Below are 22,933 nucleotides of genomic sequence, written 5' to 3'. Positions count from 1 at the left end.
CTGCTGCACATGGAGCTCAGTAAAATTGCATGTCTAACATACAGTTTGCATAAAGGGGATAAAATAAAGCTGCAAAAACAAAAAAGTCATATGCTTGATGCAGCAAATTAGCATATGCTGCTTCATAATTCTAAAAATTGTCATTGGGCCAGAGTTCTGCTTTTTACTCTTTTCATTCCTGAAAGAAAAACAATCTTGACTAAACCTTAGTTTGAAGTCACACTTAGACTTTCCCAACAATTGTATTAAATTTATTCCACAATTTGACATAAATATCCTAATCCAATTACCTACTCCATGCTTCTTTAATTTTGGATAGTGAACATTTACTGCTCAGGATATTTGTATTGAAGCAGCTGGATTCTTATGGACAGCCATAACAACTAGGATTATTTAAAAGCACTGGCTTATCAAGAATGTTCTCATATTTCCCGATTTTAAATTCTCTATTGAGAATGACGCAACTGCAAATATTGTCAGTGGTTTTCTTTGCCAAGGTTACATTTTGCCTTAAGTGATGCAAAAGAACACAGGCTCTATTCCTGAAATAGCTGGTCTATAAATACGACACCTTTAGTTATCCAGCTGAACCACTGAATCTTTTCACCGTCAGCCTTAAATGCTGGATCATACCCCTTTCGAAATAAACAAACAGATTTTTTCCCCCCAATTATTTTACCTTAGATGGCAATAGGAAAATTTGTACTGATTTTTCCTGTCATCACTGCTCAAAATTAGGGAGGAAAACTGCTGGTATGCTCCTTCCCTCCTCCTCTGTGACTTGATACTCCCATCTCCCTACAATACCAAACCTCTGCCTTTTGGCCACCTCAGTGCCCGCCTACAAAACCCCTGCTGCACTCTGGTAATCACCCCTCCACCTATAAGGCTCTCCTCTCCTCTGATCCTCCAGCATTTTAGATGCCAGATATTGTTTCCCATGATGCCTTCCCCAGGCACTACAGATACCAGACTCCCTTTGGTGTAGACTTGCAGACCAGTAACCTCAGTCTCAATTAGAAATAATTACCCAGAAGGAGCTGAAAGTGTATAGACAAACCAGACACATGGTAGAATATGCAGGAATCATTCATTTCAGAGCTCAAAGATCATCATTTCTTAGGGGAATGTTCCACCAGAGAATATTTTATGGCAGAATTGTCAGTAATAATGCTGAAAAAGCAGAAATGTTCTATAAATATTTCTGTCCTATTGGGAAAAAGCCTGATAATGTAGTCATATCATATGATGATGATGATGACGACAAAACACTTTCCTTTTCAACAGTCAAGAGGATGTTAAACAGCAGTTGCTAAAGTTAGACATTTTTAAATCAGCAGATCCAGATAACTTTCATCCAGGAGTTTTAAGAGTTGGCCAAGGAGCAATAATGTTGATTTTCAATAAGTCTTGGAACACAGAAGACTGGAAGAAAGCTAATGTTTTGCCAATATTTAAATTAAAAGTAAATAGGATTACCCAGGTAATTATAGACCTATCATAGAATGGCAGGGTTGGAAGGAACCTCAGGAGGTCATCTAGTCCAACCCCCTGCTCAAAGCAAGACCAATCCCTAGATAGATTTTTGCCCCAGATCCCTAAATGACCCCCCTTAAGGATTGAACTCACAACCCTGGGTTTAGCAGGCCAATGCTCAAACCACTGAGCTATCCCTCCCCCTAACATTAATCAACCTAACATTAATCCTGGCCAAATGGAATGGCTGATACAGGACTCAATTAAATAATGAATTAAAAGAAGGAAACATAATTAATGCCAGTCAACATAGATTTAATGGAAAACAGGCCTCATCAACATAACTCAACTTTAAAAAAAAAATGAGATGAACTGTTTGGTTGATAAAGTTAATAGCATTGATGTAATATACTTAGATTTCTGTAAAGCCTTTGACTTGGTACCACATGACATTTTGATTAAGAAACTGGAAAGATACAAAATCAACATTCCACACATTACATGGATTAAAAACTGGCTAAGATGTCTCAAAATGTAATTGTAAATGGGAAATCATCATTAAACAGGTGTGTTTCAAGTGGGGTCCTGCAGAGGTCAATTCTTAGTCCTATGCTATTCTACATTTTTATCAATGACTTGGAAGAAAAAGTAATCACTGTTAAAGTTTGCTGATGATAAAAATTGTGGGAGCAGTAAATAATGAAGAGGGCAGGTCATTGGATTGCTTGGTAACAATTTTGGCCTACCTGACAATACATCATTTCAAAGAATCAGTGGAGTAGCCGTGTTAGTCTGTATCCACAAAAACAAGGAGTCCAGTGGCACCTTAAAGACTAACAGATTTATTTGGGCATAAGCTTTCGTGGGTAAAAAAAACCCACTTCTTCTTATGCATTTCAAAGAAGTGTATCTGCCACTTTGGATTCCAGTCTCCTCTGCAGGCCTGTCCACTGCTAATAGTTTAAAGACAGTTTAAGAGATTTTGTGCACCTGTGTTTGGAGGACTGATTATAGGCTCAGCACATGATCTTAGGAAGAGCTTGAAGAAGGAGAGATCTAAAGTAACCAAAAGACAAATGGAGGAAAAACCCAACAGATGAGAGATCTGCATTTCTTTGAGCAGACCAATTTACAGGTAGGACAAAACTGCCCTGGCTTCAGATGGATTGCATCCTCCAGTCCTGATCCCACACTGCTGGAAGGCAACAAAATCGTAGCTCCTCAAGAAAGGAAGACTGGGAAAAAGAAAGTGAAATCAATGAGGAGAAACCTGCTAGCTATTTCATCAAGGGCTATTTATAGTGTGTTGTAAAGGGGTGAACTGAGGATCAGGCTGAAGCCATGTGCCAAGTTCTGAGTATGATTCTGTGTTTTGAACTGCTTGGTGAATACAACATAACGGAAAGAGTGGACTCAAATAAGAGTGGGCCTATAAATCTTTGTGTAGGCCTTAGCCATGTTAACCCAGTGGAAAATAGAGAACAAGACCAAAAGATTATTAGATTTACAGATGGGATCTGAAAGGCAGAGAATGAGGGAGGTTTTCTCTTGGATTTTTAGGCTTGGGATATAGGGAGAGTAGGGATAGGTCTTCATAACAGTGAAATGAGAATTAAACTTGAAGATGAATTGGGGAGCAGAGGCCTACACCCGATTTTGTCCAGAAAGTACAAAAAAAATACAAGTAGAACTTTTCAGTCACACAGGTTGTAGAGAATAAGCAGCAGTAATTACCACTAGAAAGGCAGAGACGCTTGAAAGGGAATTTCTTTAGGTCTGCAGAACCAAATGGAGGTTTCAGGTAGAGAGAAGAGCTTTGATATTGGAAATGTTTTTGGGAATGGGAAACATGTGAATGGACAGCCATAGAACTGTCTCCTCCATAAAGTCTAATGCCCCCAAAGCCAAGACATGGCTCTTCAGTGCACTTATAAGGACTCCACTGAGGAATCCAGAAATACATATGATGACGGTAGAAGATTCAGGCCCCATTCTTGGCACCTTAAAAAAAAAAAAAAAAAACAACCACTTTTCACGTACCATGTAATAATGGTAAAGAACCACAGTCAACTTTCTTCTAATACTAAACAAGGAACTTTGCCAGAATAAAAAAAACCCAAACTATATTATCCCTTAAACTATTCTCTCTCTTTGTCTCTGTGTGTTTTACTACAGAGCTGTCTAGAACCTACCCAAACCCCTCCTGTTGCCTGACTTCTTGCTAAAGATTTAACTAAAAAGTACCCCAAACCATACATTTTCTCCCACCCTTCATCTATATAAATAGGGCTTGGCAGAATCTGGGCTTTATTTTTGTTATAATTTCCATCGATAATATCCCTGGTTATTTTTAAGCATTTTTTATTTTTATCTCTATAAATTTTCAGAGTTGCAAAATAAAATGGATTTTATTTTTTATATATTTTAATCTAAATTTTCAGAGCTGCAGGAAATTATGGGGACAGCCAATAATTATTTAATAACAGTAGATGTTGAAATTCAAAAAGTTAAAGCTTTATAACCATTAAAACACAAACCGTCAACATCACATGTCAAAATATACCAGCTTTTACCAGATTGGATCTCCTGGTGTAAGCTTTAGGCAGCATTATGACAATTGAATAAGAAAGCTCTTAGATCTGGCATCTTTAAACTTCACATTCTTTAAGCAGAACTACTTAGGATGAATATTTACTACTAACATTGACATTTTGCTCTGTCAACCCATAAGAAGGTGAACTGGTCTTACTCTAGTGACTACTGAGGTGGTTACCCTCAGCAAAGCTAGTACATACTTTTTTCTTTCAGTTATGTTCTTCTTGTCATTCTGCCTCACACCGTGACACCACATCAACATTTATGCTCACCACCAGGATTTTGTAAGTTCCTGACATCTTGCGTGTCCTTTCAATAGGTCACCGTACAAGAACTGTAGTATTAACTACAGTATGATTGCCATATGTAATGAGACTTTCACCTTCAGAGTCCCCTGCTCCTTCAAAAGAAATCAGAGGTCAGAAGGATGAGACACCCCTAATAAATATATGGGTCAACCATGTCATATAAACCCTGACAGAGCCCATAGTTGTCCATCAGCAATAATGACTTTTTAAAATCAGTTTTCTTAATGAGGCTGGGAGGCCAATTCAAATGGCACCCATCTGTGTTTTGATATCATCTTAAACTTCTGGAGAATCTGGGTAACCAACAGGATTCCTAAATATAAGATGAGATCTTCACTGGTCTCTTTAGGTTTCTTAAAAGGAGCAGGCAATGTGGAAGACATTATTATTACATGGAAGACGTGTATGATTACATGCCAAACACCCCCTCACAAGCCCTGGAGTAGGGTGCATGCCAGGGACAGAACTGGGGGTTTGAAGGGTGTGCAATGGGTAGAGCACAGTATACAGTGCTGAGGGGACTCTGTGCAGCACTACAGCCTATAGGGCTGCCCAAGACTGTCCTGGCCAGGTCAACACTTAAAACGTTTGCTGGTATAATAATCTCAGTTAGGGGTGTGATTTTTGTTTTTAACCAACATTTTTATATTGGGAAAAGCCCTAGTGTAGATTGAGGGATACCACCAAAAGTGCTTTTGTTGGTATAAACTTTGTCTACAGTAGGAGGGTTTGTTAGTATCTCTCTATAGGTAAAGCTATTTTGGTGTATAGTTATGCTGGAGGGGGGTTTCTCCAGCCCTCAGAGCAACCCAGGGTTGGGGGAACATAAGTTATCATGAAGCCACTTTAACCCTCCTTCCCCTTGGGCCGTAAGTTCTGTACTGCCCCTACACGCTGTGAACAATCTCTGGCATTTAAACCAGAGTCTGATGCGGATCTATAACAGATTGTTTATAGCTACAAAATGTATTTCTGTGCCCTATCCCAGATCCACACAGGCAGCCTGAATTTCTAAGGTGCTGAGAACCTGTAGCTTTTGTTAAGTCAATGAGAGCTTGTGTGAGTGCTCAACATCTTCTGTTTTAAATTGTTCATAAAGAGCTGGCACGGTGAAGACAGGGTAAGTACGAATTTCCACCAAAATTTTTATCATACTGCTGAACATCAGTTCAGATATATTTTTAGTAGGTAGCACTTGAACTATGGCTTTGACTTTTTCTAGATTTCTGTGTATTTCCTCTGTACAGCCTTATGGCCAAGATCCATAGCTGAGTTTGTTCTTGCATACATGTCTATTAATTTCAGTCCAGCAGCCTCAATTGCCTTGACAACTTGTTTTAACCTTATATTGTGCTTGTCTTCAAACTTCCCACAAACTGTCATCACTGAAGACTTCCACTCCCTCCTTACAGAACCTAATTTATTTCCTTTTGGAAAATTTTTGGGGAGTTTGTAATGATGGACAAAAGCAATAGCTTCCAAATGGAATTATAAAAGTTGTTGGCTTGACACTGTCAGGGCAGAGTGAAATTTATCAGAATCCACTATGCTCAGGGTTTCCTACACTTTAAATAATAATAATAAATAATAAAAAAAGTGTAGATCACATCTTTATAAAGAATCAATTCCTCTCCCACTCACAATTACACTGACCACCCTCTTTCCATTCACAATTACATAAGATAACTGGGGCAAACACAGCTAATAACTGCTTACATGGAAAAATAATTCTAGGAAAATGTACTTTTAACAGTCTTCAATACAATTTAGCAGCTGGAAACAAGTGGAGATGCCAACATCATGTAACCAGCTTTCTGCACCTTCTCAGCAATTAGTCCACGGAGCACAATTTCAGAACCTCCAATACAAGTTGTTGGTTGTGGTGACCCCAATAATTATTTACAAAGATGTCAAACACACACTCTGACTTTGTAGCTAGTACAGGCTTTGAATTGTCTCAGGCAATTTACCCGCTCCATTGGGCCATTCTAACCTGGGTTACTTCATCTATGCCTTTCTTTTCCTTTCCCCATCACCAGCATGGCCTCTGCTTTTTGCCCTATTATTCTATATGCCCTGTCTCACTCCTGTCCTTCTCACAAAAGACGCTGAGTCCTTTTTCCTCTAGAAGCTTCCTCCTGGGATACAGAAAGGCCGGGAGAGGAGTTTCTAAATCTCAGTCTACACAATGTGCCTGGAAACAGCCTTTTAAAATATGTCAAACTTCAGGTGGGGTTTCATTAATCTTATTAGATATAGAATGGCAGTCACTGTCTTTTGAGACTCCCTATCACAGTATTAGCCACTCATCAAATCTTTACATTCCTTCTCACTCAACTTTTATTCCCTTGATATTATATTATTATTATTAATACTTCCCAAAACAACTGTGTTTGGCTGTACAGCCAAATTAAATAATAGATATCTCTAGATAGTTATGTAATGAAAAAGCCTTTAAAATTGTGTCCCCACATGAGGCTACAAGTATATTTAAAGGCTTCTCTAAACAGATATATTATTTCCAAACCCAGATCTATGTTGAGGATAAAATATTTTACATTTACCCTGTGAATTACTTCCTCCATGTCAAGGATTAATTCTACCACTGGATCCAGGCTATGTTGGTCTGTATGAAGTCAATCAATATTCTTGTGTTATTAAGTTCCTATACAACCTAAATAGGATGCATTATATGGGCAGAATATGCTTAGTCTTTCTGGCTAATGCTTTCAATTAAAAATATAAATACACGATCATTAATTTTACATTGTGTTCATACATATTAATGTTTTGTAAATCAATCAAATATGTGAAATGACAAAGTAATCAGGTTGTGAAGATGCTCTGTAGTCCCAGTGTGGGCATTTGCTAAAGAATAATTGAATTGTTCCACTTCCACTAATCAGTTCTTTCATCCCTTCCCTTTTATTACACATACTACACACACTATCAAAAGGGATGCATATACATGCATGATGTATGTGTATTGTACAAAATCTAGAGATCATTTCACCACACAAAACAAAATACATCTAGTTTAGATAACTCCACCTATCTTTCTTACGTAATTACTGTATCATCCAATTCAAGCTCGAACCACTTCTAAGCAGCATAACTGATACTAATTATTCAGCAATCTAAATTAAACAGACTTTCATCATAAGCCAATTCGACAGAAACTCACATCCAAGCCTTCATCATATTAAGCAATAATAGCTCTACAAAAATAATTTAAAAATTGAATATTTGAATATTAGTTCCTGAGCTCTGATCCAGTGGATTTGCCTCTCTGATTTAATATTGTTTTAAGTGTGCAAATGAAATATCTTCAAATAAAATAAATAACCATTCACATTGGGACACTGGCAAAAACTCTAGGAATGTGGTTTACTTTATCTTGACTTCCACTGATTTATGATATTTTCAGAGTCTTCTGTAGCAATTTATTTGGTTCCGGAAATGCAGATCATCATAACATGCATCCAGTGAAAAAATCTCTTATTTGGTTTAAATTTTAAAAAATATTTTAAAAATCAGCATATTTTAAATGTGTAAGGTTTATTTAATCTGACTAGGATAAGATATGTATAAAATTTGAAGACAGCTGGAAGTGTGTGCATGATTATGTGGATCTAACTTGTTTGCAAAGCCCTCATCACAGTTCCTTTAATAAAGAACTATTTACATTCATTTCCCTGTTGAAACAGTGTAGGGAAGATTGCCCTTTCTAAGTAGGATTCAGCCAAGATCTGTGTTTGCCATAGCCAATATTTGTCTACTTCCCCTTCACCACATCTTCTGCCATTCTGCCTATTTATAAGCATTATAATATCATGTAAGCAAAATCCTGGAAACAGGATATCAGCATTTTCTTCTGGTTCAAATAAAATACAAAAATATTTAAGCTCATATGTATACATACTATATATAGAGAGAGTTTATATGCATGCACAGTTTCTATTTTCTTAAGTTGTAAATTCTATAAACTCCTACATATCTCCTTTAGCTAGTGTAAATTTTCATATAAGTGGCCATGACTGGAAAAAAGTCATTTTTTAATTTCTGAAATATCTTTTAAAGGAATTATGCATAAAAGAATAATTGGTGAACAAAGCCAAGTCCTTCTCAGAATAAACAGCCACTAGTTTAATATTCTCCATTTCTATCGGAACATTAGCGTAAGACGACCTTTGTACCACTGAGCAAGGTACTGAAAATAAGCTGCCAGATAACATTCTATCAGAATAGCTGTGATGATATAAAAAGTTGCAGCCCTGGAGCTTTCTAAAAAGGATGATGTCAGTGGTGCTCAAGATAAAATACTAGATATGCATCCTGGATTTAACTGAATTAAACTAGAGTTCAAGACTCCAAAACACAATCTTTGCCACAATTTTTCCACTTGTAAAAACAGACCACATTTCAGGTGTCTGGTGACAAACTGGATTTTAAGAACACGTCTTAGAAGTACAATTTTTTTAAGCCTTTGCTCTTGGGGGTAGATATAGTTTTTAAAGTTTTGATATGTAGAAAGAAAGGGTCATCAGATTGTTAAAGGAGTGAGGGGAACTTGCCAAGTTAATAATAGCCAAAACCCAACATCCTTATTCCTCCAGTTTGAAAATTGTGTAGGAAGAATCCAACTAAGTAAAAATGCACTGAACAAAACACCATCCCAGTCCCTCTGCTTTAATCATTGAGACCCTGATCCTGCCCCATTAAAATCAATGAAAGCTTTGCCACTGACTTCAATGAGCATAGGATCAAACTCTGAAATAATTAGTTGACAGGCAGCAATAGAATATACTGGCTTTTTTCTTCTATCAGCTTCCATGATAGAGAATCTCATGTTGTTTTCAAACAGTTCCATAAATATTTTATTTTTTTCGTCTTTTAAAAACGACATCATGCATGAGCCAATGACAAAATCTACCTCTGTTGTAAGTTGTGGTTTTGGTGGAGAGAAACTATTCGACACTTCTGTTATAAACTCTTTGGGCAGGAACTGCCTTTTTGTTCTGTTTGTACAGTGCCTAGCACAATAGGGTCTATAGTAACTTTGCCGGAATTTCAGAGGAGTTATTTTAACTTTTAATCTAGAAGAGGACCTGTATTACTACACCTGATATAAAAATGGTTAGTGATAGCTCCATAATGAACCACACAACTGAACAGTTGGACTAGAAGCCTGGACAGAGATCTAAACACACAAGCCTCCACCACTGAGCTGAATAAAAACCTGTTATATTTAGTAGCTGTAAGAGGACCTCTAAATAGCCTAAGTTACAACCAGCCAAAATACAACTCCCCCATCATACCATAAGTCTATGGATAGGTCTTCACAACCTGTTGCAGCGAGCCTCCCAGCCCCAGTCGTCAGATTTGGGGTTGCGGGGCTTGCACTAGCACTCTAAAAATAGTTTGATAGATGGTGCTTTGACTCAGGCTAGAGCTCGGGCTCTGAAACGCCCCCTCCTGCCTCAGCTTCAGAGGCCGAGCTCCAACCTGAGCTGCAACTTCAAAGCACCGTCTATACAGCTATTTTTAGAGCACTAGTGCAAGCTGAACAATCCCAAGTCTGATGACCTGAATTGGGAGGCTCACTGCCTCTACACAGGCTCATGGGCTGTGTAGATTCAGAAGTACCCTAAATTGCCCTTGCATCAAAAGGGCCATGGGATGCTTTTAAGTTGCAAGTGAAACAGAAATCAAGACGGTTGATACCTTTTGCAAAAACAGGTTTATATATACTGGCTGTGTAGACAAGTTGCTCTTGGATCAACCATGGCTTTGCCTTATGCAATGCCAGCCTATTGTTACTGAGTCACAACCTCCCTTACCGTTCCCCCATGGCTCTGGAGAAGGAGTAAATTGCATTGGGTTTACACCACAGAGTATACTCCCAGGCGCACAGGCCAGGATAGCCCAAACTGTGTCCTGTCACTCCCACCCACCTGTCCATCACTCTGCAGAGCCTGCTTCCTTGCTGCCCTGAACCCTGTGATGTGGGTAGCCAGCAGAGCATGTGACCTCTTATACCCCCACACTGCCATGTTTGCTGATCTGCAATTTGGCCCTTAGAGAGAATTAGGGACCTCTGCCCAGGATAAGGTAACGCATACTCTCCCCAAAGGAAAAAAGAGCAAGCCAGTGGACTCATGGTCTGGCATACACAACCAACAACTGGAGCTTGAGACTGTCACAAAGTGCAAATTGACAAGGCTACTAGATATGTACGTGGATATTAGTTTTATCAGATGTATTAGACAGCTAGCATGAACTACAGTAATATAAATGCCCTGACTGATATTTCCCCAAATCTTACAGAAACAAAAAGAATTTGTCCTGGTTGTTTCCAAAAGGCTAACGTCTGCAATTTAACTCAAATCGATTAATGGACTAATTCTGTGACATTCTTCTGAATGGACTCAAGACTAGAAGTCCCATATACAATGTTCATGTAACAACACATTCACATAGGATTTTTATCCCCAGAAGTAGCCACCAAATGACAGATACTGGTAGTGCAGTGACTGTATGTATAGTACATTTAAAAACTTTAACAATGCTATTTAAGTTTCAAAGTACAGCCCTCCAAATCTGGCATTTCCTAGCTTTTAAGTTGCCCATACAACCTTGATTCTGTTACCTTCAGTATCCAACCTATGCAACAAATAAGGTAGAAGTTCTGCAAGGGGAAAAACAGTATGTGATTGTATAATTAAAGACTGTCAAAATGAACAGACAGGTTAGACCTTCTCAGAAAAGGCTGAAAAAACTTTTATAATGGAAAGTGTTCGGCAGCCCAATATGGGGGTTGCTACCAGCTCCCCTTTAATTTGATGTTTGTAGAAGTCATGATGTGGAAGTTACTCTATAGAGATTGCAGCCTTGCTTTGAAAGACTATCTTTACTTTGTCCTGAGAATAAAAACAGTAATCTCTGTATCATCCAGTCAGACATTTCTTATCAACAACTGCTTTTTATCTTCATATGACAAATAACTATATGGGCAAAGCAGTAGTAAAGTAAGTAAAGGGGAAGTATAAGGAGAACAAAATATTACCATGCAAATTGGGGTTTGAGCAGGATCTGAAGGCTAACTCCTCTGACTTTCAGTAAAAAGTGTCATGAAGGCATAGAGTTTTCAAAAGTGCCTACAGTCCCATTTTAAAAAGTGACAGGCATTTTGTGGAATTTTCAAAAGCGCTTAGCTCCTAACTCCTATTGAAATTAATGGGCATTTGATAGCTATCTGCTTTTGAAAATCCCTCTGGACCAGTGGTCCCCAAACTGGGGGGCACAGAGGAACACACAGGGGGGTACATGGCAGAACCCAGGCCAGTCCCCATGAGGAGATGGGGAGGGAATGCCACCCAGCTCCCATGTGGGGTGGGGAGGGAGTGCCACCCAGCCCCCAGTCTAGCTTCAGCCCCAGCCACAGCTTCACTTTCCCCCCTGCTCTTCCCCCAACCCAGCTCTGGCCCCAGCCACACTCCACCCCCTGTTCCGCCCCCAGCCCCACTCCACGTTCTGCTCCCAGCCCCCGCTCTATCCCTAGCTCTGCCCCCACCCCAGTTCAGCCCCCATTTCTGCCTTCAGCCCAAGCTTCTCTGCTGAGCCAAGAAGGCAGTAATGGGGGAGAGGGGGCGCAAACATTCAATTACTGGTAATGGGGGGGGATGCAAGAGGAGAAGTTTGGGCACCACTGCTCTAGACACCTTTCTGTATCTTTAGACACCTCACTATCTGTAAAAATCTGACCATGAGGCACTTAGGCGCCTAAGCCTCATTGAAAGTCAATGATATTTAAGAGTTTAAGTCACAGCTGAAAATGGGTCTTGTGTGCTTTTGAAAATTTTACCCAGAGTTTTTAATAGTCAAAAGTGATTAGGGCCTCAGTTAATACTCACCCAAAAGGAAGTATCTCCAGCAGCACAGTGCTCCTTAACACCATGTTTTTAACGAAGACACGAGACTAAAGCTCTGAATATTTATGGTCATTAAATATCTCAAAATTTCTGCAAGGACAGAGGTATTACACCAAGTAGCCTTGTTGAATTCCAGCGTGGATAATTACAATCTGCCCAACTAAATTACTCTGTCATTTCAATAGGAAGCCACTTCCATTTCACTGCTGGGGGTGAAGTGATACCCGCATACAAATTAAAGAACTTTGGGATAAAGGTATGTTATCAGAGTGGGGGGATTTTTATGCAATCTTAAACAAAAGGTTTACAACATATCTCACATGAAGGGAAATTTCAAGGTTTTCTAAGACCTAGATGAGAGAGATACACTGAATAATTTTAAGAGGTTTTAATTAAGTTGAGAAGTAAAGACATTTATTCAACAACTCTATTAATATTATCAGGATACAACAGGCCTTGAAGGTTTTGACTGGGTACACAGGAAAAACCAATAAAGTCCTGTTATTTACGTTGGTCAAAGAATGCTGTTGAATCCCTTCTAATCGAAGGCCTTGGCTACACTCGGGAATTCACAGCAAGTTCACCCTTTTTCTGGTAAGGAAGGTGGCAGAGGAAAGGGCTGATACACTGATGTACCACCCCCACAGTCAAATGTTCTGCTTGTATTACAAATGAAGTTCCACTGGGATATATGGGGTGGATCAGTTTACACCAACTGCAAGTTTGATTATAGGACTTTAAAGGGGCCAATTCTTCTGACCTCCCAAACTGGATGATTACCTGAGAAATGAAGGGGGATATACAAAGAAGAAAAGTGAGCCGCACCACTTGTGGCAGGGTCTGCAGCAGATCCTCTAACTTTTTTACAGTGTAGCTAATTATTTAAACAAAAGATTACAAACAATGCTATAAGCCAGCAAAAAATTATTTTACTACAGCCACAATATGCTTCTTCTTTTCTGACACAAATGGTGAGGATCCCGGCTTGCTGTGTTTACGGCGATTCAGTTCCCTGGAAACAGACAGAAGAAAGAGAAAAGTGAGATTGAGAATGTCAGCAGTAGGTGTGTTCAAGTTCAGAAATACTAGCTTCTTGCTTAGAGTACTACAGCAAGTGTTCCACTGCTCCTAAAAATTAATGTCTTCAGAGTCCAAATCAATTTAGGTGGCTGAAATTTATGAAATTTTTCCCTTTAAAAAGGAATACTGGCCATCTGAAAATCCTTTAAACTGCAAATTTAGAAAAGTTCACATTTTAAAGAATCTTCTTTCTAGAGCATGCACAGCTTTATTTATATATTTTTAATTGTAAATAGGATTATCTGTAGGGAGCAGATATTTATAGGGGTCTATCAGCTGAGAAGCGTGGCCAAGCCAGAGTGTAACAAACACATTCAGCCCCACCACTTCCCATTTCCTCTCCATGCATGTGCCAGCCAACTTCTCCTCTTTCAATACCATGGCACCAGCCATGCACAGATGCTTTCAGCTCCCCATCCCTTTCTGCTCCCAGGGACCTGTAGAGATGTCCCAGGGAACTGAAAAACTCTCTCACTGATCTTGAGGCCTAGCACCAAGGAGCCAGAAGACTTTCATCCATCCACACCAAGACTAATCCCTCTGATATGACTACACATAAGGCTGAGAGGGGGTGTTGCCTCTCCTTATAACCTTATGTCCTTTCCCACCCTTTTAGAGGACCTGGGAAGGAAACTAGTTCTTGCTACTCCTGGCAGCTTGGTCTGCACTTACCACTCCACAGAGTCCAAAACAACCAGTCTAATAATTGATTTATTCACTTGACCAAACTGATACCAGTCATTCATAAGAGCTGTTCCCTTGTTAGAGGCCTCATGCATTGGTGCCACAGCAATGGGACAGAATATGTTTTACTAGGACAAAATGAAAACAAATAAAGAGTCGTACTTCCGCCGACGAGCTTCTCGCATGATGCGCAGTTCCTTGGCCTGGCTGTAGATGGCTTTGGGCAGGTGACGGTGACGAGCTATGCGTTTGATCTGAGGGTGGTGTTGGAACTTCTCCTTCAACTTTTGGTTGTAATTCATAGCTGCTCTCTCTCGTGGTACAAGCTACAGAAGACACAAGCATGTTATAAACAGCATTGGTTGCAACTACATGAACTTCTCTAAAAGCAAACAAGTTTAGACAGCTTCAGTGGTTTCTTCTGGCCATTTCTCTCTATGCGTTATAAACCTAAAAGCAGAGATTTTAAGACTAGTAAATATTTTTTTAAAGTATTACATTTTGTCACCCTACTACTCAAATGCAGAATATAGTACCATAATTTTAAGTTTCACAAAAGTTACAACGCAAGTTCATTTTTCTAAGAGCAGACTTTATTATGCCACAGAGGAGGGAGAGGGAATGGAAACTGGTGACCTGCCAGTATCTTGCAGAGCAAAGGAATTGCCCTCAACGTAGGGGAGAATGTGGAGCATATAACAGCAAACAGGGAAAAAATATTCCTAACTCCCGGCTAGTGAAACAAAAAATTCACAGCCTTTTCAGGACTTATCTACTGTAACTAGAGATGCTGCTAAGTGTCTAACTATAGCCTCTCCTTACAGCAGGAATGTTATCTTCACTGGGTTGGGGGCATGCTCCAACCTTATCCAGCATCTTCATCCACTTTAATGGAATTAGTCCATTGGGAACTGCAATGTGCACATGAGAACTGTAGGTTTAAACTTGCCCATATTGCACATCTGGAGTAATTTTTATTTCTCATTAAGCAGTTGAATTGACGCCTGTACTCTCTATGATGCTAAGGTAATACAAGTGCATTAAAATTACTATGAGCACTTTAATTTTTTGCAATTTTTTGTGTCTATTTTAAAAATATAACCAAAATGCTATTAACAGCTTTTTTTTTTTGGCACATTATTAGAAATGGACTATCCCATCACCTTACAGATGACCTGCAAAAAGGGTGTTTGTTAAATGGGGTTTGTGCCCTTTTATTGCCTATGTTGTATAAGGAAGGTTGGTAAGTGGTTGTTCTGTGTGTGTGCTTTTAAACACACAGCTTATTTAGAACTCAAGCATTTGGCCTTCTCTGGTTTTGCTGGAAGTAAATAAAAGTTATATGTCCTCTGTTCTCCCACATGTTGTGCCTTCCGTGTTCTCTGCCCTCCCTCCAAAAAACAGTTTGACTAAAAACCCTTCTCATTTTTAGGAAGTACTTTTTCCTCCCTAAATATTTCAACTGCTGCTACACCAGTGGGAAAATTTAGAAAAATAAGGATAGTGTAGATAGCTTCTATTGCTCAGCTTTCAATTTGACTCATTTCACTAGTTCTTTAGTTACTATAGAGCAGGCGTGGCCAAACTGTGGCTCGTAGGCCGCATGTGGCTCTTTTATGGTTAAGTGCCGCTCCTGGAGCCCCCCATACACCACCCCATTCTTCACCTACAAGACTGAAGCTCGGAGCTTTTGCCCTGCGGTGGGGTGGTGGGACCAGGGATTTCTGCCCTGCAGGGAGAGGGGTCTAAGGGAGTAAACATGCATATGTATATGGATAATGCTTCTATGTAAAGTTTATTTACAATTTAGCAACATGTTTTCCTTCTGTCAGAGGACAATTCAATAACAGTAAATTCACACAGAGTTGTTAAACAGCAATACAAAGTTTTAGCTGCTAAGAGGATAAGTCACATTCGCATTTCATCACAAGCTCTAGAAATCACTCCTAAACCAATGCCATGTCACACATACTACCCAGAACTGCCTATGTGTTCGCCTTATGTCACAGAATGGAAATTTATGATACTGTAGATTGAGAGCACACATCTATTTAGAAAATCTCAATGTTCTCTTGCTAATGTGGTTTGCTAGATCAAGATACAAGAGGCTGTAAATGCACTTTCCTTTAACTCTCACGCAATCCTTAAATCAAAAGCTTTTGCTCTTTCCATATCTCGTATAGGATAGCAACGGTAAACAGCAACCGTAAGTGCCATCAGGCTTCGAGTTTCTCCTCACACTAATGTTTTACTTTTAAACTTACAGGAATACAAACCACTCCTTACTAAAAAACATTTTAATTGGTCAGTCTCCTGCTCCGTTTTCTGTCTATTCCTTACTTTTATAGGAAAGGGAACAGCACCAGCTATTGGAGAGTTCTGCAGCTTTTACTTCGGTGAGTAATCCTATTAAGGATTCATCATGTATGGGTTGCTGAATCAGAAGTTACCAAATGTCTTAACAATTCCAAGTTTAGTAAAGATCTTCAAAGCCTCAGTGTAGGTTCAGTGTATCCTGTTGTCTACAATTCAAAAAAAAAAAAACAGACCTTTTCCAAGATATATTTAGAGGAGACTTACTTGTTTTAGTCCATCAATGCTGCCTTTTCCACTTTTCACTTTAAATGCTCGTTTCCTCCAAATCAAACTAAAGGCAGTCCCCTTTTAAATTCCTAGACCTCTACAAGACTAAGGTATGTATGCATTAAAAGTCACTTGAGGTACTCCAGATTATACGTTAATAGGACTCTAAAGTACCTGAATTGTAAGTTGTAGTTTTTATGGTGCCCACGGTGAATGTTTTTTTACACTACAAAGTCCTATTTTAAAATGTATTTTTATGTAGCTACTGAAGAGAGTTTAACTTCTATTTTGATGTGTCAAAGTGCTAAAATTGTATTTAAAAGGCCAATCTCTCCTGTGGCTCAACAACTAGTTTTAGTTTAACTCCAATCCTTACACAGAATCATGTAGATTTAATTGTCAGCGGAGTGTAGACATGGTATGCCTCTGGCTCCTGCAGAGACTTTGATGTTTCACTGATTTTGCATAATGAGAGCAATGCCAAATGCATTAACAAAACAAAGGAAACATGCATGTCAGAACTGATGAATACTTGGCAGCCACAGTGCTGCAAGTACAACTTTCCAGTCAGACAAACATTCATCAGCCACAAGATACAAAATAAGCAGCGCACTTTTAGTCTAATTTCTACTGCGCCTGAATGGGAAGTAAAAGACTATGCACAAGCCAAAGAAGAATTCTCTAATTAGAAAAAAAAATAAACTGAAATTGCTATTAGCAATAATAAAACATCATGATGACCCAGGCCTCCCCAGCATAAGTAAATCTTAATTCAACAAATTACCTCATTTTACAAGGTGCTGATCTATTAGAAATGCAATACTATTTGTATGCATCATTCAATCAAACCCTCCACCTAAGAAAATAGTGCTGCCCAAACACCCCCAGTATTTATTACAAATACTCTGACATTTTTTACAGAATTGAGTTCCACAGCCTAACTGCATGTTGTGTGAAAGACTATTTCCTTTTACTGGTTATAAACTGACCTCCTTTCAGTTTCACTGAGGATCCCATTGTGCTTGTGTTACGAGACAAGAAGAGGAGCTCCCAATCTAACCTCTCTGTACCATTCCTTACATCCTCTCTTATTTTTCTCCTTTCTAAGGTAAACAATCCCAACCTTTCCAATTTTTCTTTATATGAGAGTTTTTTCATGCCTCTAGTCATTCTCAGGCCTGGTCCACACTCCACATTCCATTTCAGAATTTAACTTCATCTCTCTGACTTGTATACACATAATACACTAGGATAAAGGGGGAAACATTTTCAAAAGTGTTTAAGTGACTCTGATTCCTAAGTCCCACTGAAAGTCAATGGGATTTATACTTTTTAAGACATTTAGGCACTTTTGAAAATTTCCCCCAGAAGTATGCTCTTATACAATCATAGAAACAGAGCTGGAAGAGACTTTGACAGGTCATCCAGTCCAGCCTCCTGCACTGAGGCAGGACCAAGTAAACCTAGACCATCCCTGGCAGGTGTCTAACCTCCAATGATGGGGATTCCACAGGCTCCTTGGAAGCTTATTCCAGTACTTAATTATCTTTATAGTTAGAAAGTTTTCCCCTAATATCTAACCTATATCTCTCTGGCTCCAGATTAAGCCCACTACTTCTTGTCCTATTTTCAGTGAACAATGGAGAACAATCAGTGACCTCTTTATAAAAGCCCTTAACATATCTGAAAAGGATTAGCAGGTCCCCCCTCAATCTTTTTATCTCAAGATTAAATATGCCCCTTTTTAAATTTTTCCTCATAGGTGGGTTTTTTTTAAACCTTTTATCATTTTTGTTGCTTTCCTCTGGACTCCAGTTTGTCCACATCTTTCTTAAAGTATGGTGCCCAGAACTGGACACACTACTCCAGCTGAGGTCCCACCACTGCCAAGTAGGGCGGAACAATTATCTCCCGTGTCTTGCATATGACTCTGTTAATATACCACAGAATACTAGCCCTTTTTGCTACTGCATCACACTGATGACTCATTCAATTTGTGTGAGTTACAAATCTCACAGATCTCATACACTATAACTGCTAGATCCTTTTCTGCAATACTACTGCTTAGCCACTTATTCCTCATTTTGTACACGAGCATTTGATTTCCCCTCCTAAGTGTAGTACTTTAGCTTGTCTTTAATTAATGTCATCTTGTTGATTTCAGACTAATTCTCCAATTTTTCAAGGTTGTTTTGAAATTCTAATCCCATCTTCCAGAGTGCTTGCAAACCTTCCCAGCTTGGTGTCATTTACAAATTTCATAAGCATACTCTCCATTCCATTATAGAAGTCATTAATGCAAATGTTGAAGCATACTACACCCAGGACAGACCCTTTGGGGGGGGGGGGGGATGTGGCACGAGATACATCCTCCCAGTTTGACAGTGAACCATTGATAACTGCTCTTTGAGTACTGTGTTTCCAATTAGTTATGTGTCCACTTTATGGTATTATTAGGGCCCTACCAAATTCATCCTCCATTTTGGTCAATTTCAGGGTCATAAGATTTTTAAAATAATAAATTTCATGATTTCAGCTATTTAAATCTGAAATTTCACACAGTGTTGTAATTGTAGGGGTCCTGACCCAAAAAGGAGTTGGGGGTCACAAGATTATTGTAGGGGAGGTTGTGGTACAGCTAACCTTAATTCAGCTCTGAAGGCAGTGCCGCTGCCAGCAGCACTGCAAAAGTAAGGATGGGATGGGATGGGATGGTATTGCCACCCTTCTGCACTGCTGCCTGCAGGACTGGGCACCCCATCAGCTGCTGACACTCTCCGGCCGCCCAGCTCTGAAGGCAGCAGGGCAGAAGTAGGGATGACATGGTATGGTATTGCCACCCTTACTTCTGTGCTGCTGCTGGCAGGGCACTGCCTTCAGAGCTGGGCGCTCGGCCAACAGCAGCTGCTCTCTGGCCGCTGAGCTCTGAAGGGAGTGCAGAAGTAAGGGTGGCAATACTATGAGCCCTCCAAAATAACGTTGTGACCCCCTGCAACGCCCTTTTGGGTCAGGACCCCAATTTGAGAAACACTGGTCTCCCCTATGAAATCTGTATAGTATAGGGTAAAAGCACACAAAACACCAGATTTCACAGTCCACGATGTGTTTTTCATGGCCGTGAATTTGGTAGGACCCTAGTTATTATATAAAGATATGCATATCTTTATATTCTGTCATTCACTTTTGAATTATTCAGACATATCAACTTCTAGCAGGGGTTTCAAACCCCACATATCCTGTTATTGGGATATATTAATTCAACCAGGCATTCGTACTACATGTTTGTACAGCACCCAGCACAAAGTAGCTAGACCATAATTAGATCTGTTGAACACTACAGTGATACAAATTATAAAATAGTAATCAATGTAGCATCCTCAAATTAAATAATACAAATGGTATAGAAAATGGCAGACTGTATACCAAGCTTACAACTTAACTATTTTCAAATAGTTCAGAATACAGTAAAAGCTTTGCTAACCGGCATGTTGGGGGAATGGAGGGTGCCGGTAAGTAAAATTTTTCGGTTAACTAAGAGGGAGGGAGTTTGGGTGTGGAGGGGGCCCAGGGCTGGGATGTGGGAGAGGGCTGGGGCATGGGAGGGAGTGCGGCGTTCCGGTTCCTGGCCAATAAGAGCTGTGGAGCCAGCGCTTGGGGCAGGGGCAGCACCTCCGCCTAGGATACAGCAGAGACACGTCACCACTTGCGGGGAGCCGCCTGAGGTGAGCACTGCCCGGATTTGGCACACCAAGCCCCCTCCCATGCCCCAACCCCCTGCCCCCTCCCACACCCAAACTCCCTCAGAGCCCATGCCCTGCACCCCCTCCCATACTCCGAACCCCTCATGGCCGTTCTTCCCTCTAGAAGCAGCAGGGACATGTCTCTGCTTCCGGGGAGCCACACGGAGCCAAGTAGGGAGCCTGATGGCCCCGCACCAACCGGACTTCCAATGAAAATTAGAAATGCCGGTTTATAGAGCTTTCCAGTTGGTAAAGTGCTGGATAACACAGCTTTTACTGTACTTAGCGTTAAGTAGCAGTGTTCATTACATGCAAAAGGTATGCTGCCTTTGTCCATAATTTCCAAAAACCAAGTACCCATCCTACTAAACTCAAAGCAGCAGTTCTTAGACTGTAATCCATTCCCACCAGTAGTTAATAAAATGAAACTCCAGGAAGCTGAACCTAAAGATTCTGCAAAACAACCTAACTCCAGATCATGTATTCTGCCTCTGTCCACCTAACAAAAATAACACATCATCATTCCTATCAAATGTTAGTCATTCTATATGTATATCAGTATGTTCTAGATCAGTAGTTCTCAACCAGGGGTACGTGTACCCCCAGGGCTATGCAGAGGTGTTCCGGGGGTACAGCAACCCATCTAGATATTTGCCTGCTTTTACTACAGGCTACATAAAAAGCATTAGTGAATTCAGTACAAACTAATATTTCATACAGACTATGATTTGTCTATACTATTCTATAAACTGTTCTCAAACTGTGGGAAAGTTCGTTTTAATGGGGTCGCCAGGTCCAGCGTTAGACCCACTGGGGCCCAGGGCAGAAAGCCCAAGCCCAGTGACACGGGGCTGAAGCCAAAGCCCAAATTTTTAAGTTAGGTGAAACTTGGGGTATGCAAGACAAAGCAGACTCCTGAAAGGGGTACAGTAGTCTGGAAGGGTTGAGAATCACTGCTTTAGCAACTCATCTGTGTCCACTGTGTGAGAGTGTGCAGAGTAAAGGTGCACATCAAACCTGTTTCTGGACAGCACCTGTTTTAGAGCCATATGTGGGAATGGAGAAGGTAGATATAGTGCTTTTCTCAGTCAGTATACAGACGATGAATGAAGCAGATGGAGTTCTGGCTCATACTGTGATGCCAGATGTGAGAGGGTGCATCTGTATTGTATATGATGAGCAACCAGTGGGATAAACAAATTATTTTTAGCGTGTTAGACTGCTGTCCATCACTGTAGTAGCTGAGCCCCTTCCACACTAAATCAGCAGCAACAGAGAAGTACACGGTGGATGTCACATAGTCTCTACAACTAGAGGTGTTTTTGTCTGATACTTACAAAAGATGCTTATGTGGACCTCTACACATAAAACTCCCTATAAATACAGCCAAAACGCAGACCAAAGTGACTACTGCCGCAGCCTGAATAAAGAAAGTGGCCAATCAACATTTTACAGAAATTTAATTTCAATGATAATTTGTTACTATATAAATGTTTATAGGCTACATATATTTTGCTGGTCAGATTATAGTTTAAGATTCCTCCCTTCCTGGCTTTTACAAATGAAAAATGCATTACTGTGAAAAATATCAGACTGACAGCTCTGCAGACTGATATAGAATAAGCAGTAGCAGTGCAAGAATCTCCCAACTACCCTACTAATATGCCTCCACCAGGACCTGAAGGGACTATTCCAAGGGTACGTCTTCACTACCCGCTGGATTAGCAGGTAGTAATCGATCTATCGGGGATCGATTTATCGTGTCTAGACGAGACGCGATAAATCGATTCCCCGAACGCGCTCCCTGTTGACTCCGGAACTCCACCAGAGTGCGAGGCGGTAGCGGAGTCAACAGGGGAGCCGCAGCCGTCAATCCCACGCCGTGAGGACTCGAGGTAAATCGATCTAAGATACTTCAACTTCAGCTATGCTATTCATGTAGCTGAAGTTGCGTATCTTAGATCGATCTCCCCCCACAGTGTAGACCATTCCCAAGAGAGGCAGAGGGCAATTTCACTCTCCATGCCCATTCAAACCTTGATCTTCTTACTAAGTCTGCTCAGGAATGTACAAATTAGCATCGACCGTGATATCAGATTTTGCCCTTTACTGTATTATACAACTTGCACTGAGGTAAATAAAAAGTCTGTCTAGTTATGCTGGTATAAACCCCTAACAGACATGCATAAATCAGTTTTAAGTCACACTTAAAACAGATTAGTTTATTACACTGAACAGAATTACACATATCTTTATTAGGGTTTTGCATAGACTAACTAGACAGATATTCAGTTGCACCAGAGTAAGTTGTTCAGTATATAAGGATCTATCCCACTAGGAACTATAAAAATAGCACCAACTTATTTCACACAGATCACAGACCAGTTTTTGGCAAATAATGACACTGCACTCTAATGGACATAGGTCATGTCAGAACGTGTATGCAGTGTTATTGTAGCCATGCTGGCTCCATGATATTAACGAGACAAGGTGGGTCAGGTAATATCTTTTATTGGACCAACTTCTGTTGGAGAGA

The 22,933-nt window shown here is 40.1% G+C and overlaps 1 protein-coding gene across 2 annotated transcripts in view; it reads right to left on the bottom strand.

Annotated features, from left to right (window-relative positions):
• Positions 1-12,702: 12,702 nt before the first annotated feature.
• Positions 12,703-22,933, bottom strand: part of DCAF13 (DDB1 and CUL4 associated factor 13) — a 44,369-nt gene continuing 34,138 nt past the window's right edge. For both annotated transcript variants that reach the window (XM_005306020.5, XM_042845149.2), the window contains exons 10-11: positions 14,237-14,400; positions 12,703-13,322 (exon numbers count right to left, since the gene is read on the bottom strand). In XM_005306020.5, coding sequence (XP_005306077.1) covers positions 13,235-13,322; positions 14,237-14,400 — 252 coding nt within the window. In that variant the 3' untranslated portion in view covers positions 12,703-13,234. The remainder of the gene's footprint in view (positions 13,323-14,236; positions 14,401-22,933) is intronic.

Source organism: Chrysemys picta, chromosome 2 (genome assembly GCF_011386835.1).
Source record: "Chrysemys picta bellii isolate R12L10 chromosome 2, ASM1138683v2, whole genome shotgun sequence".
Classification (NCBI taxonomy): Eukaryota; Metazoa; Chordata; order Testudines; family Emydidae; genus Chrysemys; species Chrysemys picta.
Note: the sequence above shows the minus strand (reverse complement) of the source record. Positions and strands in the feature narration are given on the sequence as shown.